Consider the following 21,706-nt stretch of genomic DNA (forward strand, 5'->3'; position numbering starts at 1 on the left):
ACGAACAGATTTCACACATGAACATTCCCAGCTCAGACAGGAAATCCCACAAAATCTCTCCAGATTGAACGTGACTTCAGAGTAAACAATGGAGATACTTTGTGGACTATTTAAAACAGAGGGGAAACAATACAAAAAGAAAATGAAATGAAACAAATGGCGTTCTTTAAAGGAGTGGAGACAGCGCGACCATTGGACTTTCTAGTAAGTCAGAACAGCTGTTTTGATTTTATTTTCCGCTCTGTACGTCCGTCACATCGCTTTCTGATTGGCTACACATCACATTCAGCAGGCTGCGTGCTCGTTTGTGGTCTGAGGACACCACACCACGATCGGAGCGCCCCCGATGTCCTTCCGAGCAGATCAGAGCATTCTGAACACACCACACACATGACGATTGTCAGGGCGTCCTTACGATTGTCGGAAGGGCGGAAGGGGAAGATCAGGTCCGATATCGGCCTAATTATCCTGCCATGTGAACCAGGCCTTAAAGATAGTCACTCAATGGCAAAAGTAATTTGACACACTTTCTCACCAGAGTTTTACTGGAGGTTTATAATCTGAGGAGTATCTGAGTGGAGCAGCAGCAGCCGTATGGTTTAGCAGCACAGCATTCTTTACAAACGACCTGCATCTTGTCACGTTTCCAATCTTTTTTAAAACAGCCAAAGTATCTCTAAACGCCTGATTTAAATGTTTTAGGTGTGTCAAAAATCTCAGTTGGAGATTTGCAAAAATCTCCAAGTGGTAAACGCCTGATTTAAATGTTTTAGGTGTGTCAAAAATCTCAGTTGGAGATTTGCAAAAATCTCCAAGTGGTAGGAGATTTTTTGCGTCAAAAATCTCTATCCCCTCGCGGACCTCCATGTTTGTTGTGGTACAAATGTGCTTTCAGGCTCTCATGCATGTTCAAAACAAAAGGTGAAGCAGGGATGGTGCATTCAATGTGCCTCAGAAAAAATATTGATGCAAGTACGCAGCAAGTGATGTGATCACAATTTCACCTGTCAACTGAATCGATGCACACTGAATGAATCAATACACTCACATCGAGCACGTTTATATCTAGATACTGATTTATATCGATTAATCTCCACATGTCTAGCGTATGTTTTGATCTGTGCGTGTGTAACCAGATTCACAAATGTGAGAAAAAAAAAATCAGTGTGTGTGTATTGGTGCTGTCACACGTAGCTTTTGCAACATTCCTGCCGCAGAAGATCCGCAAATGTGTGCAGCGATTTGTACCTGCCTGGAGACTTCTCTGTGCTCTGTGCTGTACAGTATAACATCACCAGGGCCGCAAGTACCATGATATCGGTCACCATACAGTTTTAAGCCTGGCTGGGTCCTTGAACAACTCCACTGATTCAGTCTGAACTTCGCCTTTTGTCGCAAGAGTGTGGTAAAGCAAATGCAACACCGTTCCTGCTGCACTGATTCGCCGACCATCTCAAGCTCCATTGTCCTATTTTAAAAATACTAGCAAACGTGTACATCTGTCCTTATTCATGAGCCCCCCCCCCCCCCAAGTGAAAATATTCAACAAAATAAAAACAGAACTGCAAAACATTCCTCCCTCCCTCAATCCTCTCCCACAGTCATCTGTCCATCAGAGCTGTAGACTGGAGTTAACAGTCAAGAGCCTTTCCACTCTTCCTCTTTTACTTCTTTGTACTTCATCTTAGGGTCGCGTCGGCTCCTGTAGCGAGGACCCAACGCGACCCTAAGATGATATTGGATGCCCTTAATATTTCCTGTTTTATTTTGTTCATTATTCAGTTTGATGAGTGGGTGTGTGGGGGGAACAGTTATGAAACTACGTAACAATTTGCATCCTGTTTTGAGTCAACACAGGATGCAACAATTAATTGTCAAATAAAGGACAATTCTGTTTAAGGGACAGGTGGCAACCCTATGCACTGCAGCCGCCGTTCGAGCTGCCTTTGCAACCTCAGCCGCACCTCGACACTAGGCTAGTAGTGTGTGTGTCACACTTGTGGGACACTTAGAAAATGTGAGGCCATTCGGGCAAGCCAGCTTGAATGTCACGAATGGCCTCGCATTATTTAAGTGCTCCATGAGTGGTGTTGGATGTGGGATGTGGTGGGTGGCACCTGGACTCCGGCCGCGAGTGGGTCGAATGGGCACTCTCACAGAAGTGGAACAGGGTGACAGATTGTTTGCAGTCAGTTTATTTTTCGATGTGTTGACACAGACAGAAACAATCAGACTTGGTGTTCAGGAATACTGCACTGAATGGCTCCTGTAGTCCTGAAGGCTGGATCTGCTCCAGAGTCCAGCTCGAGCTGCAGAACTGTCCTCCATGTAGGAGCTTTGCAGAGCAGCTTTTCAGGGCTACAGGATGCACTCAAACAAACAAATTTTAGTGATTTAAAGATTCCAAATATACATTTTGTTTTTAAATAATATAGACTTGATTCACAATAACAGTTTGACAGTTGGCAGATGTCTGTTTTCAGAGTGTGAACGAAAATCAGAAAGTGCACAATCCACCAACGCACACGCAAAACAGCACAAAGGGCAATCGCATAAAACCTGACAAACTGCTGCCGCCAAACACGGAAAAAAGACGTTACGTTACTGAGCCGTTTGGAGCCAGTGAAGAAACATCACGCTGCCCAGGAGTTCTCCAGATTTTCTATTTCTGAGTATTTTCCCATCTGTGGGCAGAGACATCTTCCACACAATAAGCAGCTTGTCAGACTTAGACCCCACCCACTTCAACAATAAGCATCACCGCAATGTGTGACATCAGAAGCAACAACATCACCTGTGTAGCAACTTCTGAATCTGAAAACACTGGCGGGTCTGAACTGGTGTAGTATCATATCCAAGGTCTGGTTAGGAACTCTGTCCCAAGGTCTGGTTAGGAACTCTGTCCCTGATGATCAGGGTGCATGATGGCAGAGAAAAAGTTGAAACATTGCTTGTGATGTACAAAGTGCCTGAAGGTAGATCAGTGCAGTATACCTTGGAGGGTTGTCTTGTTTTCCGGCCTATGGCACCTGGGTAGTTCCTAGGCCCACAGCATTTGCATAAGCAGAGAGCAGGCTGACTGCCTGCCTGGTTTCGAGCGTCAGCCTGACTTCAGTCAGCCAGTCCTCCACCACTCTCCTAGCTTCCCCTCTCAACTGATTAACCAATTTAGCGGCTAACTCCAGGTCGCCGTGCTCCAAACAGTAGCTGGCATACGAAAGAAGCTTAAAGGTGTCTAAATCTTCCCGTCTGAGTTGGGCAGGCGGTGCTTCCTGTTTCTCCTCAAACAGCAGAGCAGCCTGACATAAGACAGGAAATACTGGTACAAGGAGTTGTGAGATTCATCGATAAGGCTGACCCGGCGGACCAGCGAGCGCAGAGAGTTGAAGCGGGAACGGAGCGAGGCTTCACTGTACACCCCACGCTGCAGAGATTCTTCTGGAAGAGCTGAAGCCAGAGCCAGGGCAAATTCGTCATGGCAACTGTCCCGCACAGCCTGAGCAGCATTAGCAAGAGGGACGGTGAGCGAATCCATGTCGGCGGACTGTAAGGTGTAGCTGAGAGCCTCCACAGACAGCCAGAGCTGGTGAGCTTTGCAGGCCTCCTCCTCCGCGATCACATGACCTAACACGACACAAACACAACAACAGGTGTCAGAAAACCAAGTCAACGCGCTTTCACCACTTCAGGTAGGAGCTCAGAACCAATAATGGCCACAGTCCTGTTGAAGGACCAGAAGAATCACTGTGATGTTTGAGTCCAAATTAAAGGAGAGGAACGCCAGTTAAGTTTCAAACAGATACTTTACACAATCATAATATGTTTCAGACATTTCATGGAGGTCAGTCGTGGGTTTGTCAGTGGCCTCCTCCAGTTGCTGGGGCACCTGGGTACTGGATCATGACCAGGACTGTGTGACATGTGGTTGTAATGTTATTGTTGACATTCTGTCAAAATGGACAATTCTCTCAATGTCTTATCTTAATCTCCACAATTAACACAAACATCATTCTAGTGGTCAGAATTATGTCAAGACCCAGTGCCAACTACATCCAGTTGTCAATGAAGGTCACCGGTTCATCTACATGTCTCATTCAGCACAGAGGAAGACACTAAAGACGTGGGACCTTGTTCTCCTACAAAGGTATCACATCACAAAACCATGTCCAAGAAGCTCCAGACACTCTGAGTCCACGAGGCTGAGAAGTGTCAGAGTGAAGGACCAGGATCAGAACAATCAAAAATGAAATCAAAATCCACTGTGTTCATGATTGATCATGATGATCATGATTGCTCATGATTTGTGGTCTTACTGTCGATAGCCTCTTCCATCCCCTTCAGTCTTGCGTAGGCAGCGTTCATATCCAGAGTGAAATTATCCACATGTTCCTGGCTCATCTGATGGAAGTGGGTCTCCTGATCAAACAGCTTACTCGTCAGGACCTGAACACAACCGCAGCACACAGAAAATGATTACAGGTCCACGAGACAGACGCCATCCCTGCTCTGTCTCTTCTGGAAGTTATTCCACTAAACAGTGGTTCCACCCTCACACAAGAATTCCTTGGTCTTCGGGGATCATATACATTTCCCTCACTACCTGAGCACAGAGCACAAACCTGACCTCTAAACACACTGAACACTGAGCTGGCCAGGCTGAGGGGCCATGTGGCCAGATGTTTGCTAGCTGGTGTGGAGGACCCAGAGAATCTGTCTGGACAACAGGTATCAAAACCAGCCTCGACGCCGACTTTTTTTTTATGCCTCAGCCTGGCTATGTAATGGTTCGGTCTTGCCCTTGGACAGCCTCAAAGAATAGGTCACGACCAGTTCGAGCCCGCTACTTTTTTTTTTTTGACCTATTTTTTCCTGAGGCCATCAAATATGGCCATCATGTATTGTGAAGGCTTTGCATCCATCCAGCCGTCTATCTGTGCTCAGCATAACTCCAGTCCTGTTCCTGCCACAGTCTTCAAATTCACAGGGAGCATTCTTGAGACACACACCTTGGACAAATTCAAAGATGGCTAACCTTGACCTATTTTAAGAGGTCAAAAGGTCGCATTGTGTTTCCATCTGTTTGAGGTTTTTTGAGTGGTGAGGGTGACAGCCAATCAGAGTAGAGCCGCACCATGGCGTCAACGGCAGGTCTCTCTGAAATCGCTTCATTTATGTGTTTATATACGTCTCTATATATTATGTAAAAGCTAGCAAGAAATAACACTTCTAAAACCGAAAACACTGGTTTTGAAATCAAATAATGCCTCTAAACGCATTTACAAGACATTTTGTGGATGTTAGCAAGGCGACATCACAGGCTGGTAGCTAGCTGCAAAACTCAGTTTCATTAGTACGTAAAATATCCTCCTTGTCAAAGATTATGTAAAAGCTAGTGAGAAATAAACACTTCTAAAACTGAAACTGCTGTATTTGTAACATGATAACACCTCCGGAGTCATTTACAAGACATTTTGTGGCATTAACCTGCACGCTAACTTCTGCTAACTCAAAGCTAACCTATGGAGTTAAATTTGTCTCATTAATACCTGCAAATACGAGGTCTATTAGAAAAGTATCCGACCTTATTATTTTTTTCAAAAACCATATGGATTTGAATCACGTGTGATTGCGTCAGCCAAGCTTTTTCACGCCTGTCGGTTGCGTCATTCGCCTGTGAGCAGGCTTTGAGTGAGGAGTGGTCCACCCCTCTCGTCGTTTTCTTTCATTGTTTAGGAATGGCTCAGACTGCTGCTTTGCTTGATCAAAATTTTTTCAGAAACTGTGAGGCACATCCAAGTGGACACCATTCGAGAAATTCAGATGGGTTTTGGTGAAAATTTTATGGGCTTCAAAGAGATTACGGAGTGTTACTGTCGCTTTAAGGACGGCCCAGAGCGACTGGTGGTGCGCTGCGCTCCGAAGCCGCCATCGACAGGCTGAGCGACCATTTCATTTCTAAACGGATGGCTGTATGGATCCGTGACCATCGTGTGCAATTTCTCTGGTTATCACAAGAGCTGGACATCAACCATTTTCCGGCAGATTTCACTTTTAACAAGAGATTTTGTCATGGAAAGCCGAGCGGAGGCTTCGCGCGTCACGATGGATCCGCTACTGGAGCAAGACAAAACCACCTCCGTTTTGGTCTCACAGGACGGCTTTGAGATGGAGTTCAGACAGCTGTCGGTGGTTTTTCCATCGAGTGATTATCCGAGAAATTGTGGATGTGCCTGGACATGCCAGAACATGTCCTGTGAGGCTTCACACGGTGTTGCTTTGCGCCATGCGGCACCGCCGCAACGCGAAAAGCCTCCGCTCCTCTTTCCATGACAAAAACTCCTGTAACAGTGGAATGTGCCGTTCATTTCCAAACTGGACGCTGTTTTATCCGGGAATTGTGAAAAGACGTGGACATCAGCACTTTTCGTCACATTGAGACAGACGTGCGGAGGAATTCCGCGCATCACGGCACAGAGAAAGAGACAGGCAGAGACAGGCAGACATACAGACAGACAGGCAGGCAGGCGGACAGGCAGAGAGACAGGCAGAGACAGGCAGGCAAACATACACACAGACAGGCAAGCAGGCAGACAGACGCAGGCGGGGAGGGAGACAGACAGACAGGCGGACGGGGAGGACAGACAGGAGGCGGGGAGGGAGACAGACAGATAGAGGCAGGCAGGCAGACATACAGGAAGATTGGTCTAACCTGAAGGAAGCTGAAGCCCCCTGAGGGAACATGGGGAGAACATGCACACTCCACACAGAAAGGACCAGGGAGGAAGAGAACCTGGAACCTTCAACAGTGATGACCACTAAGATATCACGTTCCCCCGTGACATCAGGATTTGAAGAAAAGCTAAATGAAGATGTTTATCATCAACTAGCACCTCGACCTCCATTTCACAAAAGTTGATTTTCTTCACTCTCTTGTTCAATTATTTTGGTGAAGAACACAAGAACCATGCAGATCTTTTGTTACCATAATTTAATTCAGGACGTCTCTGTATGCAAATAACCCGAACATGTACATGTTGTAGAACGTGTGGGATTCATCAGCAGCTGATACTTGCTGATGTATGTATGTATGAACGGTGTGAGCCTGCTTGATAAATAGATTTTTGGGTTTTACACACATATTAAATTTCATTCAGACAACATTTAGAACCTTTTCCACACACAGTTTGATAAGTTTGAGGACCAGGAGTTTGTCTTCCTGTCCAGGTTTTTGTGGATCTGTTCGAGTCCCCCTGCCATGATCCTAAAATGTTTCCTGTTGTCTTCCTTCTTGTATCTCGTTTCCACTGGTCTTTTTCTACCCTCTACCTCACTCTGTCCTCTGGCTCCCTCTGGTGTCCTTTTCTGTACTTGCAATATTCTGTATGTTTTCCTCTTCACACCTTCAGAAGTTTATAGTGTTCCCGCAGTCACTCTGAAAAAGTAATCCAACTACTGATTACTCCTTAAAAAAGTAACTTAGTAACTTTACTGATTACTCATTCTGGACACAGGGTCAAAATTATACATATAAGCTTAAATATATACATGCATCCAAACTGGTTTGGATTTTTGGTTTTGGTTTGGTTTGATTTTGGTTTGGTTAAATGTCCCTTAGCAAGCTGCAGCTCAAACCAGACACTTTTGGACACCATTAACAAGCGTGTGGAATAATTCTGGCTGGATATTTCACCACTCTTGGCAGAATTGGTAGAGTTCCTTTAAATTGATTTGTTTCGTGACACAGACCCGGCTTTTAAGAGAAGGCCACAAATTTTCAATAGGGTTAAGTTCAGGGCTTAGAGCAGGCCATCCCAGAAGCTTAATGCCAGCCAGCTTTATCCAACCCACAAGCAGTTTTGATGAGTGTCTGGGATCATTGTCCTGTTTCAGGCCTCTCCCTAATGGCCCCTTCACACATAACATGAATGAGGCCGAATGATGCACAAAGGAGGATTTGAATGTCACTCGTGAAAAATCGGAGCTGCCTCGTACAGCAGTCACCACAACCATTCGGTCACAACACATGCACTCTACATTTGCGCGTCACTCGCGGCAGAAACCCATTTAAACGGTGGGCAAGATGAAGGTCGCACAGCCATTTGATCATACTTGCAAAATTCGCATGGCATGTTGAACGCAGGTCAGACAAATCGTGCCACGGCTGAGGCGCTGCACAAAATCACTGGCCATGTCGAACTCTCGCCGAATGGTGTGATCGAGGCAGCCTTTACAGCAGCGGCCAAATGACGGCAAATGGTGTACGAGTGCCCATTTGATCCACTCTCGGCCAGAGTTGAGGTGCCAACCACAAACATCCAACACCACTTGCAGGTCACTTAGAAAATGCACTTTTGTGCACAGCCAGCACAAAAGTATAGTGCAGACAACCACTTTCAAGCTGGCTGCACTAATGGCCCTGCATTTTTTAAGTGCCCCACGAGTGTGCCGTTTCCCTCACCGAGCAACACAAATGGCGTGCAAGTGTGCATGCCCTCCCACGAGCAACACAAATGGCATGTAAGTGTGTCGCCCCCCCCAACACCACCAGCCTACATTGTTGAGGTGCAGCTGAGGTGGTGAAGGCTTGAACAGTGGATGCAGTGCAGTGCGATTGCTTTCCAGCGCAGTGCGCACATCTGGACAGCTGTCATGTCAATGATGGAACAGCTGACAGTTGTGGAACACCCATCATGGCATATCCAGCATGTCCCGCTGGAGGTGGAATCACAGGGATGAGATTGGCAAATTCAATTTTCAGAGGAAAATAAGCCAGGGTCCAGGGGCCGCAGGCCCCATTGTGCTTTCCCGGGAAGGTCACATTTGCCTATGTAATCACCCACTTTCTCTGTTATACTCTACACTTTCCTGCCTATTTTCACAGTTAATGTCACTGTTTTGTCCAGCCATGCCCATCGGAACTTGTTCTTCACCTGTTTATCAATTTCTAGGACCGCGGATTCTTCGCCTCTTGGAATTAATTTCGCCATTTTGCATTTGCAACACCGAAGAAAGGGCAGGAGAAATGCATATATAACCTTTGCGCTGACTGGTCATAAGCTTTGTAATAACCAATGAAAACGTGCGTAAGTAATAGCTTCAACTGCACTTCGATACGTCTCAGTTTTTATGATTTGTTGGAGGGAAAACTACCGAATACTGGAAGTTGAAAGACTACACAGTTATCTCCCTTACACTACACGCTCATTGTGCACCTACTTCATACTGGTCACTGATCAGCACAGCGTTACTTCCGCGTTCGGCTGACTGACGGACTGATCGAACTTGCTGCGTTGGTGATAACAAACAAAGACCACTCAGTGTTCTGAATAGACGACAATTTTATTAAACAAAGGTACTCCTGGCTTTTTTTTTTTTTTTTTTGCATTCTTACCCCCCCTAAAATTTTCTCAACGGATTTGGACGTTTCACAAAATCGACCCCCGGGACTGTCAAATCCGAGGAAAAATCTCATCCCTGGAATCACCAGCCAGCAGTCTGCCCACACCACCACAAAAGAGGTAAGAATAAAACCCAGCCACTCCGGCTGCATGGCACAGCACCAGCACGCCATCTGACTGGACAAGCACATCACGTGACACATGATCACAACGTCTACATGGTCTGTCAGTTGTGTGTGAGGCTGTCAGTCAGGTATGACTGACAGCCTCACACACAGATGAGTGTGGCCAGCGCATTTGCCCACAATTTGGAGCCGTGAGCCCATTCATGTGAGCGCTTTGCTGCTTAATTAATAATTTGACAAAATGAAATCTATTTGTTTGTCATTTCTAACACAGACCGTCAAGTCACCAGGCATCACTTACACATCATTAGCAGTAACATGATTCTGTGGGCTCATTATTTTGCCCTCACACATTTTTGTTGATTGTGTACATTTGTACAATGTTTAATTGCTTCCGCTGCTGTGTAAGCATGATGTGGTATCACACCTCCCACGTGGTCGCACTGTGTTTGTGCGTGTGCACACAAGTGTGCATGAAACCACTGCCACGAGATCATACGGCATCCGTACACAGCTGTCCAACCGACTATCCCTCCTGACAGCGGCTGGAATTTTTCAAGGTTTGCCAATTCGTTATTTTTTCGTCCAGTTTCAGCGCCTGTTCGCCCCACTTCGTGTTATGTGTGAAGGGCTTTAAGCAATGGAAATGGCACAGCGCCATCATGCTATGATTTCAATGCTATCATTCAGATTTTCAAATTTAGAGTGTTCCATCTCCATTTTCAACCAAATTACATGGCTTGGGGATGATTGTTATTGGCTTAGTAGTTTATTTTCTACCAGTGATAAAGACAAATTCATGTTTTGGTTTTTACTTGTGTTCCTGCAGGCAATGATCCTTTTTACTGCATATGTGTACATAAACGCGCAGCAAAAATGACAATAATATTCATGAAAATGCATGGTGTAAAAAATATTCATAAGTTATACTAGGCCAATTAACAAATTTAAAAAGTGGTACAAAGGTTGAAGACTGCACGTTTACACACATTCAAAGAAAGACTCAGAGCCAGCGATTGGGTGTTACGTCCACTTAATTAGGTCATATGACTTTGACGCAGAGGCGCGTCAGTCAACTCCAGAAGATTAAGCACAATCCAACCAATCCAACCACTAGGAGCAGTGGGCTGCCACAGTCCGGCACCCGGGGACCAACTCCAGATGAGACATTGCCCTGTTCAGAGGCAGAGAAAGGAGCAGATCCTAAATACATAAAGTATCACATGCCTGAGGGCCCATGGCCGGGCATCCACCCACCCTCTTTTTTTTTTTTTAAGTTGATTAAACAACCACCTGAAATTAAATTAATTCTGTGACCCCCAGCATATTGTAAAAAGCAAAAAACAATGACGTTTCAAGATGTTTTTCTCCTCTTCTGTGTCGGACTTGTGATGATGTCATCCATTTGTCCTGTGCTCTTATTGTGAAAGACTCTTGTGCAAGAAACAGGAAGTGTTTCATGGCAATGTGGCTGGCTTTTTAGATCCCACAGTCACATGGTGAAGGAGTACTCTTTGTGTTTGTTTTCATCTCACAAAAGTAATTTTTCCATCGAGCAAAATAAATTTCTCGTCAACAAAGTTCGTCATTAAGTTTTGTGCGTGTTCAGAACTTTGAGGGAAATTCAGACAGAGGTCTTTCCTGCTGCCTGGATGTTTGCTGTTTTGAGTGGGATAGAGCGGGACACAGTGAGCAACATACAGCATTTCTGGACAAAACACAAAGAAAATTGTCTTCATGTCTTCATCTTAACGAGCAGGAATCACAGACAGCAACAAACGGATTATGTAACTGCAGAGTCGCCTGGATTCCAACAGGCTGGAGTTTAAGCTTCCATGACAGCCAGAGTTTTCTGTTTTAATATAAAAACTGTGCAAAATGTTTCAGTGAAGTAAACTACTGTCTGCATGGTTAACATTAAAAACTGACTACACATAATGTCTTTCTTTTGGGGGGGGGGGGGGGGGGGGGGGGGGGGGGGGGGGGGGGGGGTGGGGGCTGGGGGGCTGCGCAGAACGAAAATGTCAGACACAAAGTTGGTTAACCCCCCCTAAATTAAATTATTTTTTAAAATTAAAGTGTACTAAAATAATTCTGTGACCCCTAGCATATTGTAAAAGCAAAAACTGAGTTTTCACCATGTTTTCCTCATCATCTGTTTGTCCTGTGCTCTTACTGTGAAAGACTTGTGCAAGAAACAGGAAGTGTTTAAGTGACCTTTGCACAGACAGGAACAACAGATCAGTGGAGGGGATTCCACCCCTGAACTCCACTTGTCCTTGTTAATACTCTACATATCTGGGGAGATCCCTGGGAATGTGAGGTCAGCTTCTATCACCACATGCTATGGGGTGTGACTAGAATTGATCAGCCACTGGGATGTATTGGTGCATCGCCACGGTTTCCCACGGTCACTTGGAGACAAAAAGCTGTGAGGGTCTCTGGGGTCTGTGTTTTTGCAGTTACCTGTTCAGCCTCAGCTCGCAGTTCCTGTTCCTGGACTCTGAGCACATCTGTAACATGGTCTGTGTGAGCAGCTGCTTGACGCCGGAGCTGAGTTCTCATTTCTGCCTCCATCACTTCTCTCAACTCGGACAGCTGCACACAAAACCACGTTTAAGAATTCTACATACACGGAAAACAACGGTGCATACCGCACATTACGACGACGACAGAGGAACCCTGGCAGGAAGTCGTGCCTTATTTGTCGACAACCAAGTAAACTGCAAATATTTTTACCACAAGTATGTCAAACAAGCACACATGGACTTCAAACTGTAAAATATTCATCAACTGAATGGATCACCAGAACAAGCAAAGGTTATGGCAATAAGGAACATCAGGAGCTGGACAAATATGAACAATAGGTATGAGGACTCAACACATCACAGCACCATGATGCAGACTGGAGCAACCCCTCATCCACATCATCTACACCCGGAGACAAGAGACACATAATGACTAAGGATAACGATCCGTTTATTTCTGCCCAGGAGCTCTGTCTAGATACATTTAATTATAATAACTCTGCTAACCACCCCTTCGAATCTGAAAATGATCCCGATACCTTTTTCAGTGAGAATATTGTGAGACAGTGCAAATTTTACAGAAGAACAATTCAAAAATTATAAAATCAATGATGAAGATTTTTCAATTATACATTTCAACAGCAGAAGTCTTTCTCGTAATCTGTCCACTATTATGATTGTTTGAAAACATCCCAAAACGTTTTTCAGTTATTGCAATTTCGAAACATGGTTAAATGAGGATAATAAAGATCTGGTATATCTTGATGGTTATGAATTGTTCCTGGTTAATAGGCAGACGAGAAGGGGCGGAGCGTTGCATTGTTTGTAAGGTCAGATTATAACTGTAAACTCATTAACAACATGTCATTTACAGTGGACATCATGGAATATGTTACCATAGAAATTACATCTATAACTCCAAAAACATAGTTGTTAGTTTCATTTACAGAGCTCCTGGGACAAATATTGACACCTTTGAAGACATCATCTTAGGAATGTACAACAAAATCAACAGAAATAAGCATTTATTTGTCTGTGGAGATTTCAATATAGATTTTTTAAACCCTCACAATCATCCACAATTACCTCATTTAAACACCTTGTACTGTTTAGGACTGTTTCCAACCATCATTCATCCTAGCGATAATTATGGACTCACAACTCATTGACAATAATTTAACTAACGTTATATCCGGTAATCTTAGTGGGGACTACTGGTCAGTGATATCAGTGATCACTTGCCATTCTTTGCATTGGAGGGTTGTTGTATGTATCGAAGCAATATCAAATTCATGAGTAGAAAAGTAACACCGAAACAATTGATAATTTAAGGGGGATTTATCAGTCAGAATTGGTCGGATGTTTTGTTGATGATGTTGACAGGTCATATGAGCTTTCATTTCCATTTTTTCCAGTTTGTATAATAAACACGTCCATTTGTTGACAAAATATATAGAAATCAATATAGCAACAAACCATGGATAACTAGGGGCTTCAGAGAGCATGTAAAAAGAAAAACGTACTATAAACAATTCATAAAACTACGACTAAGGAAGCTGAAAGTAAGTATAAAACATATAAGAATAAGTTAATCAATATCATGAGACTCAGTAAAAAAAAAAAATATATTACTTGTCAAAAATAGAAATAATATCAAAACACATGGAACATTAATGAAATAGTAAAAAAAGAATAGAGTAACTAGAGATTATCCTTCATTTTTTCAGAGTAACAACTACATCACGATTGATACGACGAGTCTGTTGCTGAACACTTTAATGAATACTTCGTTAATGTGGGTAAAATCTTGCCAGTAAAATTGACTCTAATAACTTCTGGGTAAATAATTCAACGTTTAACAAATCTGTTTCAATGTTCATTGGTGGTACTCATGAAAGGGAAATACTTGATCTGGTTCATGGTTCAAAAAGTAAGAAATTGACTGATTTTAATAATTTGGATATGGCTTTATTAAAAAAAAGTTATTGATTGTATAGTAAAAACCGTTCAAGTTATATTTGCAATATGTCACTAGTACTGGTAAATTTCCTTCTCAAATGAAAATAGCCAAAGTAATTCCTCTATTTAAAACTGGGACAAACACACATTTTCTAATTATAGGACCTATATCACTCCTGCCACAATTTTCCAAAATTTGGAAAAATATTGCTAAAAGATTAATGATTATTTACTGAAGCATAACATCATTTGTGAAGAACAATATGATTCAGAAGGTCTCGAACTACATCACATGCTTTGATGGACTTTGTGGAAAGTATAGCAACTGCAATTGACAAACAATACACAAATGTGTTTTTTTTTTTTTATTTTAAAGCATTTTGACACAATTAACCATGGAAATACTATTAATTAAACTGCAGAAATATGGAATCAGAGTCTGGGCATATGAATGGATAGCTATTATTTACAAGGCAGATTTCAGTATGTTCATTCAATAATACAAATTCTGAACTCAGGGATGTCACATGTGGGGTGCCACAGGGCTCAGTGCTGGGTCCTTTGTTGTTTATAATATATATAAATGATATAAGTTGGGTGTCGAGTTCACTGAGATGTGTCCCTTTTTGCGGATGATACAACTGTGTTCTGTAGCGGTGAAAATCTTGAACAGCTTCTGGACATAGTGGAGAAAGAACTGGAAAAATTTAAGGTTTTGGTTTGACGCTAATAAGTTGTCACTCAACCTTGGGAAAAACTAAATGTATTATATTGGAAATAAACAGGCACCAAAATGTAAAATTTAACTATAAACAATAAGAAATTGAGTTAGTAACAGAGAATAAATTTTTAGGTGTTATAATTGATAATAAACTAGGCTGGAAACCAATATAAATTATGTCAAATCAAAATTGTCAAAACTATAGCCATTTTGTATAAAGCCAAAGACCTACTGCCGCAAGAAGGGTTACTTACTTTATATCATTCTCTGATGGTACCATATATGACATTGTGTTGAGTCATGGGAAACACTTACAAATCAAATACCAATCCAATATTCCTTTTGCAATAACGAGCCATACGAATCATCTGCAATAAACAATATCGTGAACCAACTCATTCTCTATTTGTGTCTTTAAATTTATTAAAATTCCATAGATTTGTCGATTACATTACATTCGAACTTTATTTCGAGCGAAAAAACCAAGCCGTACCGAGACATGTCAGAGTCTGTTCAGATTGAGCGAATCCAGATATAGTTTAAGAGGTTGTGCATTTTTATGAAACCACCAGTAAGAACAAATGTAAGGGTTTTTGTGTGTCTGTGGTTGGGTGAGGAAATGGAACAAATGTTCACAGAGGTTGAATGAGTATACCTTAGTAAGATTTAAAAACTACTCAAAAAGAACATTATGTCTAAGTATCATAAAGAAAGCAATATAATTTGATTTATATGGAATGTTCAATTTATAAGTGGGGACTTATTGTATATTTGAATGTGTGGTATGTATATGCGTATGTAGATATATAGATATGGGTAGGTGTATATGTATATAAGTGACCTGTGTATATGTATGTATATATTTAGTTTGTAAAGTATAGACGTAGGTATATAGGTATATATGGCACAGCCCAAGCAGAGGGTCACCCCCAAGAGCCTGGTCTGCTTGAGGTTTCTTCCTTATAGGGAGTTTTCCTCACCACAGTTGCCTAGGCTTGCTCTGGGGGTTGTAAGGTTAGTCCTTACTGGCGTAAAGTGCCTTGATTCGATTTTCTTGTGATCTGGTACTATATAAATATAATTATAAGTGAATAGTATATTGATGTGTATGGTCTTGTGTCGACATGTAGTAGTGAATTTGTATTTATGTAAATATGACTGATTAGAATTGTTGGACTTGTACTAGCAGGGGTGGGCGCTAATAAGCTTTGCTTCAGGCCCACACCCTTCGGACTCACTAGTTTTGTCTGGGTTTGTTTGTGGAATTGTTCATTTTTTTCTATTTGAATATTTTGTGTGCCGAATAAAAAACCTGTCACTTTTTTTTTGTCAAGTGAAAGTGACACGTTTGAGGCCATTAGCAGTACGTGTTAACTGTCACAAATGTAGGGTTGGGTATTGATAAGATTTTATTGATAATCAATGCCATTATCGATTCCGCTTTATCGATCCCATTCCTTATCGATTCCCTTATCAATACCTCTTGTGAAGTTTCTGTGTACCAGAGAAGGGTTTACAGGTTTTCTATGCACACATTTATTGAGTCTTAAAGTAAATAAATATGAAATTGGTCACTGGATCCTTGATCTCTGGACATAAATAAAAATCAATAAAATCTGTTTTGTCAAAACTACCAGCCGCTCTGGCTGCATGTGCACCAGCACACCATCTGACCGGACAAGCATGGCACGTGACACACGATCGCAACGTCTACATGGTCTGTCAGTCAGTGTGAGGCAAGTTCAAGATCATGGTCGTCTTCCATTCTATGAATGGAGGACCGTCTCATTTGGAAGAAAAAAATGGTTTGGAGGTTGTAGTTTATTGTTTGTATTACAATGTTTGGAAAGAGATGTCATTTGATTTAAAATGGTGATTCACTTTGAAGTTATTAATTCCAACCAAAAATCTATCTTTCCAACTGTACTCGGCAGAGAGCGGCGCAGCGTTGGGAGTTGTGCAGTTAGTCCCACAAAACTGAGGAAATCATTATTATTATTGTTATTTCCTGTACCTGATGGTCAACTTCAGTTTACGCACAGGCGAAGTGGGTCTAGCCCACGCCAGAGAACCATCGCATAAAACTCTCGTTTTCCCCTCGTTTCTTTCCCGCAACAGACAAGAGTCCCAGTTAGTTACTTTAATCAGCATAAAGGTGACTCACGAATGACATCTTTAAATGGCTTTGAGGAGGGTTAATGAAGAAATTGTGGACCTGCTGCATCTGAAAACCAACGAAGCAGCAGGTCGCAGTGCTGCTTGGTTGCTTCATTGCTTCAAACAGACCCACTGCTTCTGCAGTGGGTGTGCAATCAATGTAGAGAAATGATCATTTTTCCAATAAACACCCTCAACAACAACGGCCACAATATGACACGTTTGGGGCAATAGCAGTACGCATCAACTATCACAAATACAAACTGTTTGGGGCCAATAGCAGTACGCATCAACTACCACAAATGCAACCCGTTTGGGGGCATTAGCAATACAAGTCAACTGTGACAAATGTGACCCGTTTGGGAGCATTAGCAATACAAGTCAACTGTCACAAATGCGACCCGTTTGGGGGCATTAGCAGCACACGTCAACTGTCACAGTACAAGTCAGTCTCAGCATTACGTTTTGGCTAACACACGAGCCCGTAAACAGATAATAATATGAGCATTAGCAACTGGTGCTGTTTCAATGACTTCAAAAAGGTGGAAAGACAACAACTTGAAGCTTTTTTGTAAATGGTAAATGAAATGCACTTATGTAGTGCTTTTCCAGCTTCTGATGCAGAAGCACGGAGGTCTTCACATTCATATGAAACAGAAACATATGTTGGCATACAGTGCCAAGTGCATTTCAGTGCATTTCTCAGATAACAGGGCTCTGGAAGCTTGGGCTCATCTGACTCACGGATTTGTTTAAAATACAAGCCCGCCTACTAATAAGCAATGATATAATGATTAAAAATATAACTATAACCATTTTGCATCACTACTCTTAGCTTCATAGTGGAGTACAGCAGAGAAGGATTTTCTTTCCCCAAAACAGATCAAATCCAGGCTTGCATCTCAGATGTACCTTCTGGCAATTTGTAGCTAAACTTTCAGGTCTTCGTTTTAAGAAAACCCTCTTCTATACCACTTCATCATGAAGATGGATAACTGGTGATACAAAATGCAAAGCTTGCACTGTGCATAATTTCTCCAATCACAGCCACGTAAGCCTATAACTTCTTCTGGGTTGTCTGGGTGTCTTGGTGGCTTTCCTCACTCTACTTCTTGCAGTCACTCAGAGAACTGTCTACTCCATGCAGATTTACCATAGAGTGCCATATTGTTTGTATTTCTTTGTAACTGATGTAATAAAGTCAAACATATTCAGTGGCCAGCGTCACCATCAGAGAGTCTTGTCCACAACCACAAAGACTCCAAGCTGTCAGGTGATGGTTAAAGGGGAAATACACAGTATTAAGAACAGGGGCATGTAAACTTTTGATCAGGGTCATTTGGGTAGTTCACTTGTCATTTTGATTTTAAAAAGAGGAAACAGTTGTTTGACAATAAATGGCTTCACCCAACCACTAACCATGAGTGAAAAAAAAAAATTTTGTGTTGTCATTAACATTCTCTTAAAAATGGCCAAAGCAGCAAAAAATTCTGCCAGGGTATGTAACCTTTGAGCATAACCGTGTATACATATTATACACTCAACAAAAAATATAAACGCAACACTTTTGGTTTTGCTCCCATTTTGTATGAGATGAACTTCAAAGATCTAAAACTTTTTCCACATACACATTATCACCATTTCCCCTCAAATATTGTTCACAAACCAGTCTAAATCTGTGATAGTGAGCACGTCTCCTTTGCTGAGATAATCCATCCCACCTCACAGGTGTGCATATCAAGATCTTATTAGACACCATGATTAGTGCACAGTGTGTGCCTTAGACTGCCCACAATAAAAGGCCACTCTGAAAAGTGCAGTTTATCACACAGCACAATGCCACAGATGTCACAAGATTGAGGGAGCGTGCAATTGGCATGCTGACAGCGGGAATGTCACCAGAGCTGTTGCTCGCGTATTGAATGTTCATTTCTCTACCATAAGCCATCTCCAAAGGCGTTTCAGAGAATTTGGCAGTACATCCAACCAGCCTCACAACCGCAGACCACGTGTAAACCACACCACGCCCAGGACCTCCACATCCCAGCATGTTCACTTCCAAGATCGTCTGAGACCAGCCACTCGGACAGCTGCTGAAACATCGGTTTGCATAACCACAAATTTCTGCACAAACTGTCAGAAACCGTCTCAGGGAAGCTCATACTGCATGCTCGTCGTCCTCATCGGGGTCTCGACCTGACTCCAGTTCGTCGTCGTAACCGACTTGAGTTGGCAAATGATCACATTCGCTGGTGTTTGGCACGTTGGAGAGGTGTTCTCTTCACGGATGATGCGAAGGAGATGTGTTGCACTGCATGAGGCAAATGGTGGGTCACACTAGATACTGACTGGTATCCCCCCCCAATAAAACAAAACTGCACCTTTCAGAGTGGCCTTTTATTGTGGGCAGTCTAAGGCACACCTGTGCACTAATCATGGTGTCTAATCAGCATCCTGATATGGCACACCTGTGAGGTGGGATGGATTATCTCAGCAAAGGAGAAGTGCTCACTATCACAGATTTAGACTGGTTTGTGAACAATATTTGAGGGAAATGGTGATAATGTGTATGTGGAAAAAGTTTTAGATCTTTGAGTTCATCTCATACAAAATGGGAGCAAAACCAAAAGTGTTGCGTTTATATTTTGTTGAGTATACATACATACATATATACATACATACATACATATACATATACACACACACACACAGTAGTGTTCAGAATAATAGTAGTGCTATGTGACTAAAAGATTAATCCAGGTTTTGAGTATATTTCTTGTTACATGGGAAACAAGGTACCAGTAGATTCAGTAGATTCTCACAAATCCAACAACACCAAGCATTCATGATATGTACACTCTTAAGGCTATGAAATTGGGCTATTAGTAAAAAAAAAAAAAAGTAGAAAAGGGGGTGTTCACAATAATAGTAGTGTGGCATTCAGTCAGTGAGTTCGTCAGTTTTGTGGAACAAACAGGTGTGAATCAGGTGTCCCCTAATTAAGGATGAAGCCAGCACCTGTTGAACATGCTTTTCTCTTTGAAAGCCTGAGGAAAATGGGACGTTCAAGACATTGTTCAGAAGAACAGCGTAGTTTGATTAAAAAGTTGATTGGAGAGGGGAAAACATACGCAGGTGCAAAAAATTATAGGCTGTTCATCTACAATGATCTCCAATGCTTTAAAATGGACAAAAAAAAAACAAGACGCGTAGAAGAAAACGGAACACAAACCATCAAAATGGATAGAAGAATAACCAGAATGGCAAAGGCTCACCCATTGATCAGCTGCAGGATGATCAAAGACAGTCTGGAGTTACCTGTAAGTGCTGTGACAGTTAGAAGACTCCTGGGTGAAGCTAATTTATTTGCAAGAATCCCCCGCAAAGTCCCTCTGTTAAATAAAAGGCGTGCAGAAGAGGTTACAATTTGCCAAAGAACACATCAACTGGCCTAAAGAGAAATGGAGGAATATTTTGTGGACTGATGAGAGTAAAATTGTTCTTTTGGGTCCAAGGGCCGCAGACAGTTTGTGAGACGACCCCCAAACTCTGAATTCAAGCCACAGTTCACAGTGAAGACAGTGAAGCATGGTGGTGCAAGCATCATGATATGGGCATGTTTCTCCTACTATGGTGTTGGGCCTATATATCGCATACCAGGTATCATGGATCAGTTTGGATATGGCAAAATATTGAAGAGGTCATGTTGCCTTATGCTGAAGAGGACATGCCCTTGAAATGGGTGTTTCAAACAAGACAATGAGCCCAACCACACGAGTAAATGAGCAAAATCTTGGTTCCAAACAAACAAAATGAATGCCTCGCAGATGTGAAGAAATCATGAAAAACTGTGGTTATACAACTAAATACTAGTTTAGTGATTCACAGGCTTGCTAAAAAAGCAGTTTGAACATAATAGTTTTGAGTTTGTAGCGTCAAAGCAGATGCTACTATTATTGTGAACACCCTCTTTTCTACTTTTTTTTTACTAATAGCCCAATTTCATAGCCTTAAGAGTGTGAATATCATGAATGCTTGGTCTTGTTGGATTTGTGAAAATCTACTGGTACCTTGTTTCTCATGTAACAATAAGAAATATACTCAAAACCTGGATTAATCTTTCTAGTCACATAGCACTACTATTATTCTGAACACTGCTGTGTGTGTGTGTGTATATATATATATATATATATATATATATATATATATATATATACACACACACACACACACACACACACACACACACTCAACAAAAATAAACACAACACTTTTGGTTTTGCTCCCATTTTGTATGAGATGAACTCAAAGATCTAAAACTTTTTCCACATGCACAATATCACCATTTCCCTCAAATATTGTTCACAAAACAGTCTAAATCTGTGATAGTGAGCACTTCTCCTTTGCTGAGATAATCCATCCCACCTTACAGGTGTGCCATATCAAGATGCTGATTAGACACCATTAGTGCACAGGTGTGCCTTAGATTGCCCACAATAAAAGGCCACTCTGAAAGGTGCAGTTTTATCACACAGCACAATGCCACAGATGTTGCAAGATTTGAGGGAGCGTACAATTGGCATGCTGACAGCAGAAATGTCAACCAGAGATGTTGCTCGTGTATTGAATGTTCATTTCTCTACCATAAGCCATCTCCAAAGGCGTTTCAGAGAATTTGGCAGTACATTCAACCAGCCTCACAACCGCAGACCACATGTAACCACACCAGCCCAGGACCTCCACATCCAGCATGTTCACCTCCAGATCGTCTGAGACCAGCCACTTGGACAGCTGCTGAAACAATCAGTTTGCATAACC

General features: G+C 42.3%; 1 protein-coding gene across 1 annotated transcript in view; it reads right to left on the reverse strand.

Annotated features, from left to right (window-relative positions):
* Positions 1–2,179: 2,179 nt before the first annotated feature.
* LOC117519645 (MICOS complex subunit MIC60-like) overlaps positions 2,180–21,706 on the reverse strand; it is a 61,948-nt gene continuing 42,421 nt past the window's right edge. The window contains 4 exon segments of the mRNA XM_034180919.1: positions 2,180–3,304; positions 3,307–3,624; positions 4,314–4,443; positions 11,990–12,121. Of these exon segments, the coding sequence (XP_034036810.1) occupies positions 3,021–3,304; positions 3,307–3,624; positions 4,314–4,443; positions 11,990–12,121 (864 nt within the window). The 3' untranslated portion in view covers positions 2,180–3,020.

The sequence above is a fragment of the Thalassophryne amazonica genome, chromosome 11 (assembly GCF_902500255.1).
Source record: "Thalassophryne amazonica chromosome 11, fThaAma1.1, whole genome shotgun sequence".
NCBI classification, from domain to species: domain Eukaryota; kingdom Metazoa; phylum Chordata; class Actinopteri; order Batrachoidiformes; family Batrachoididae; genus Thalassophryne; species Thalassophryne amazonica.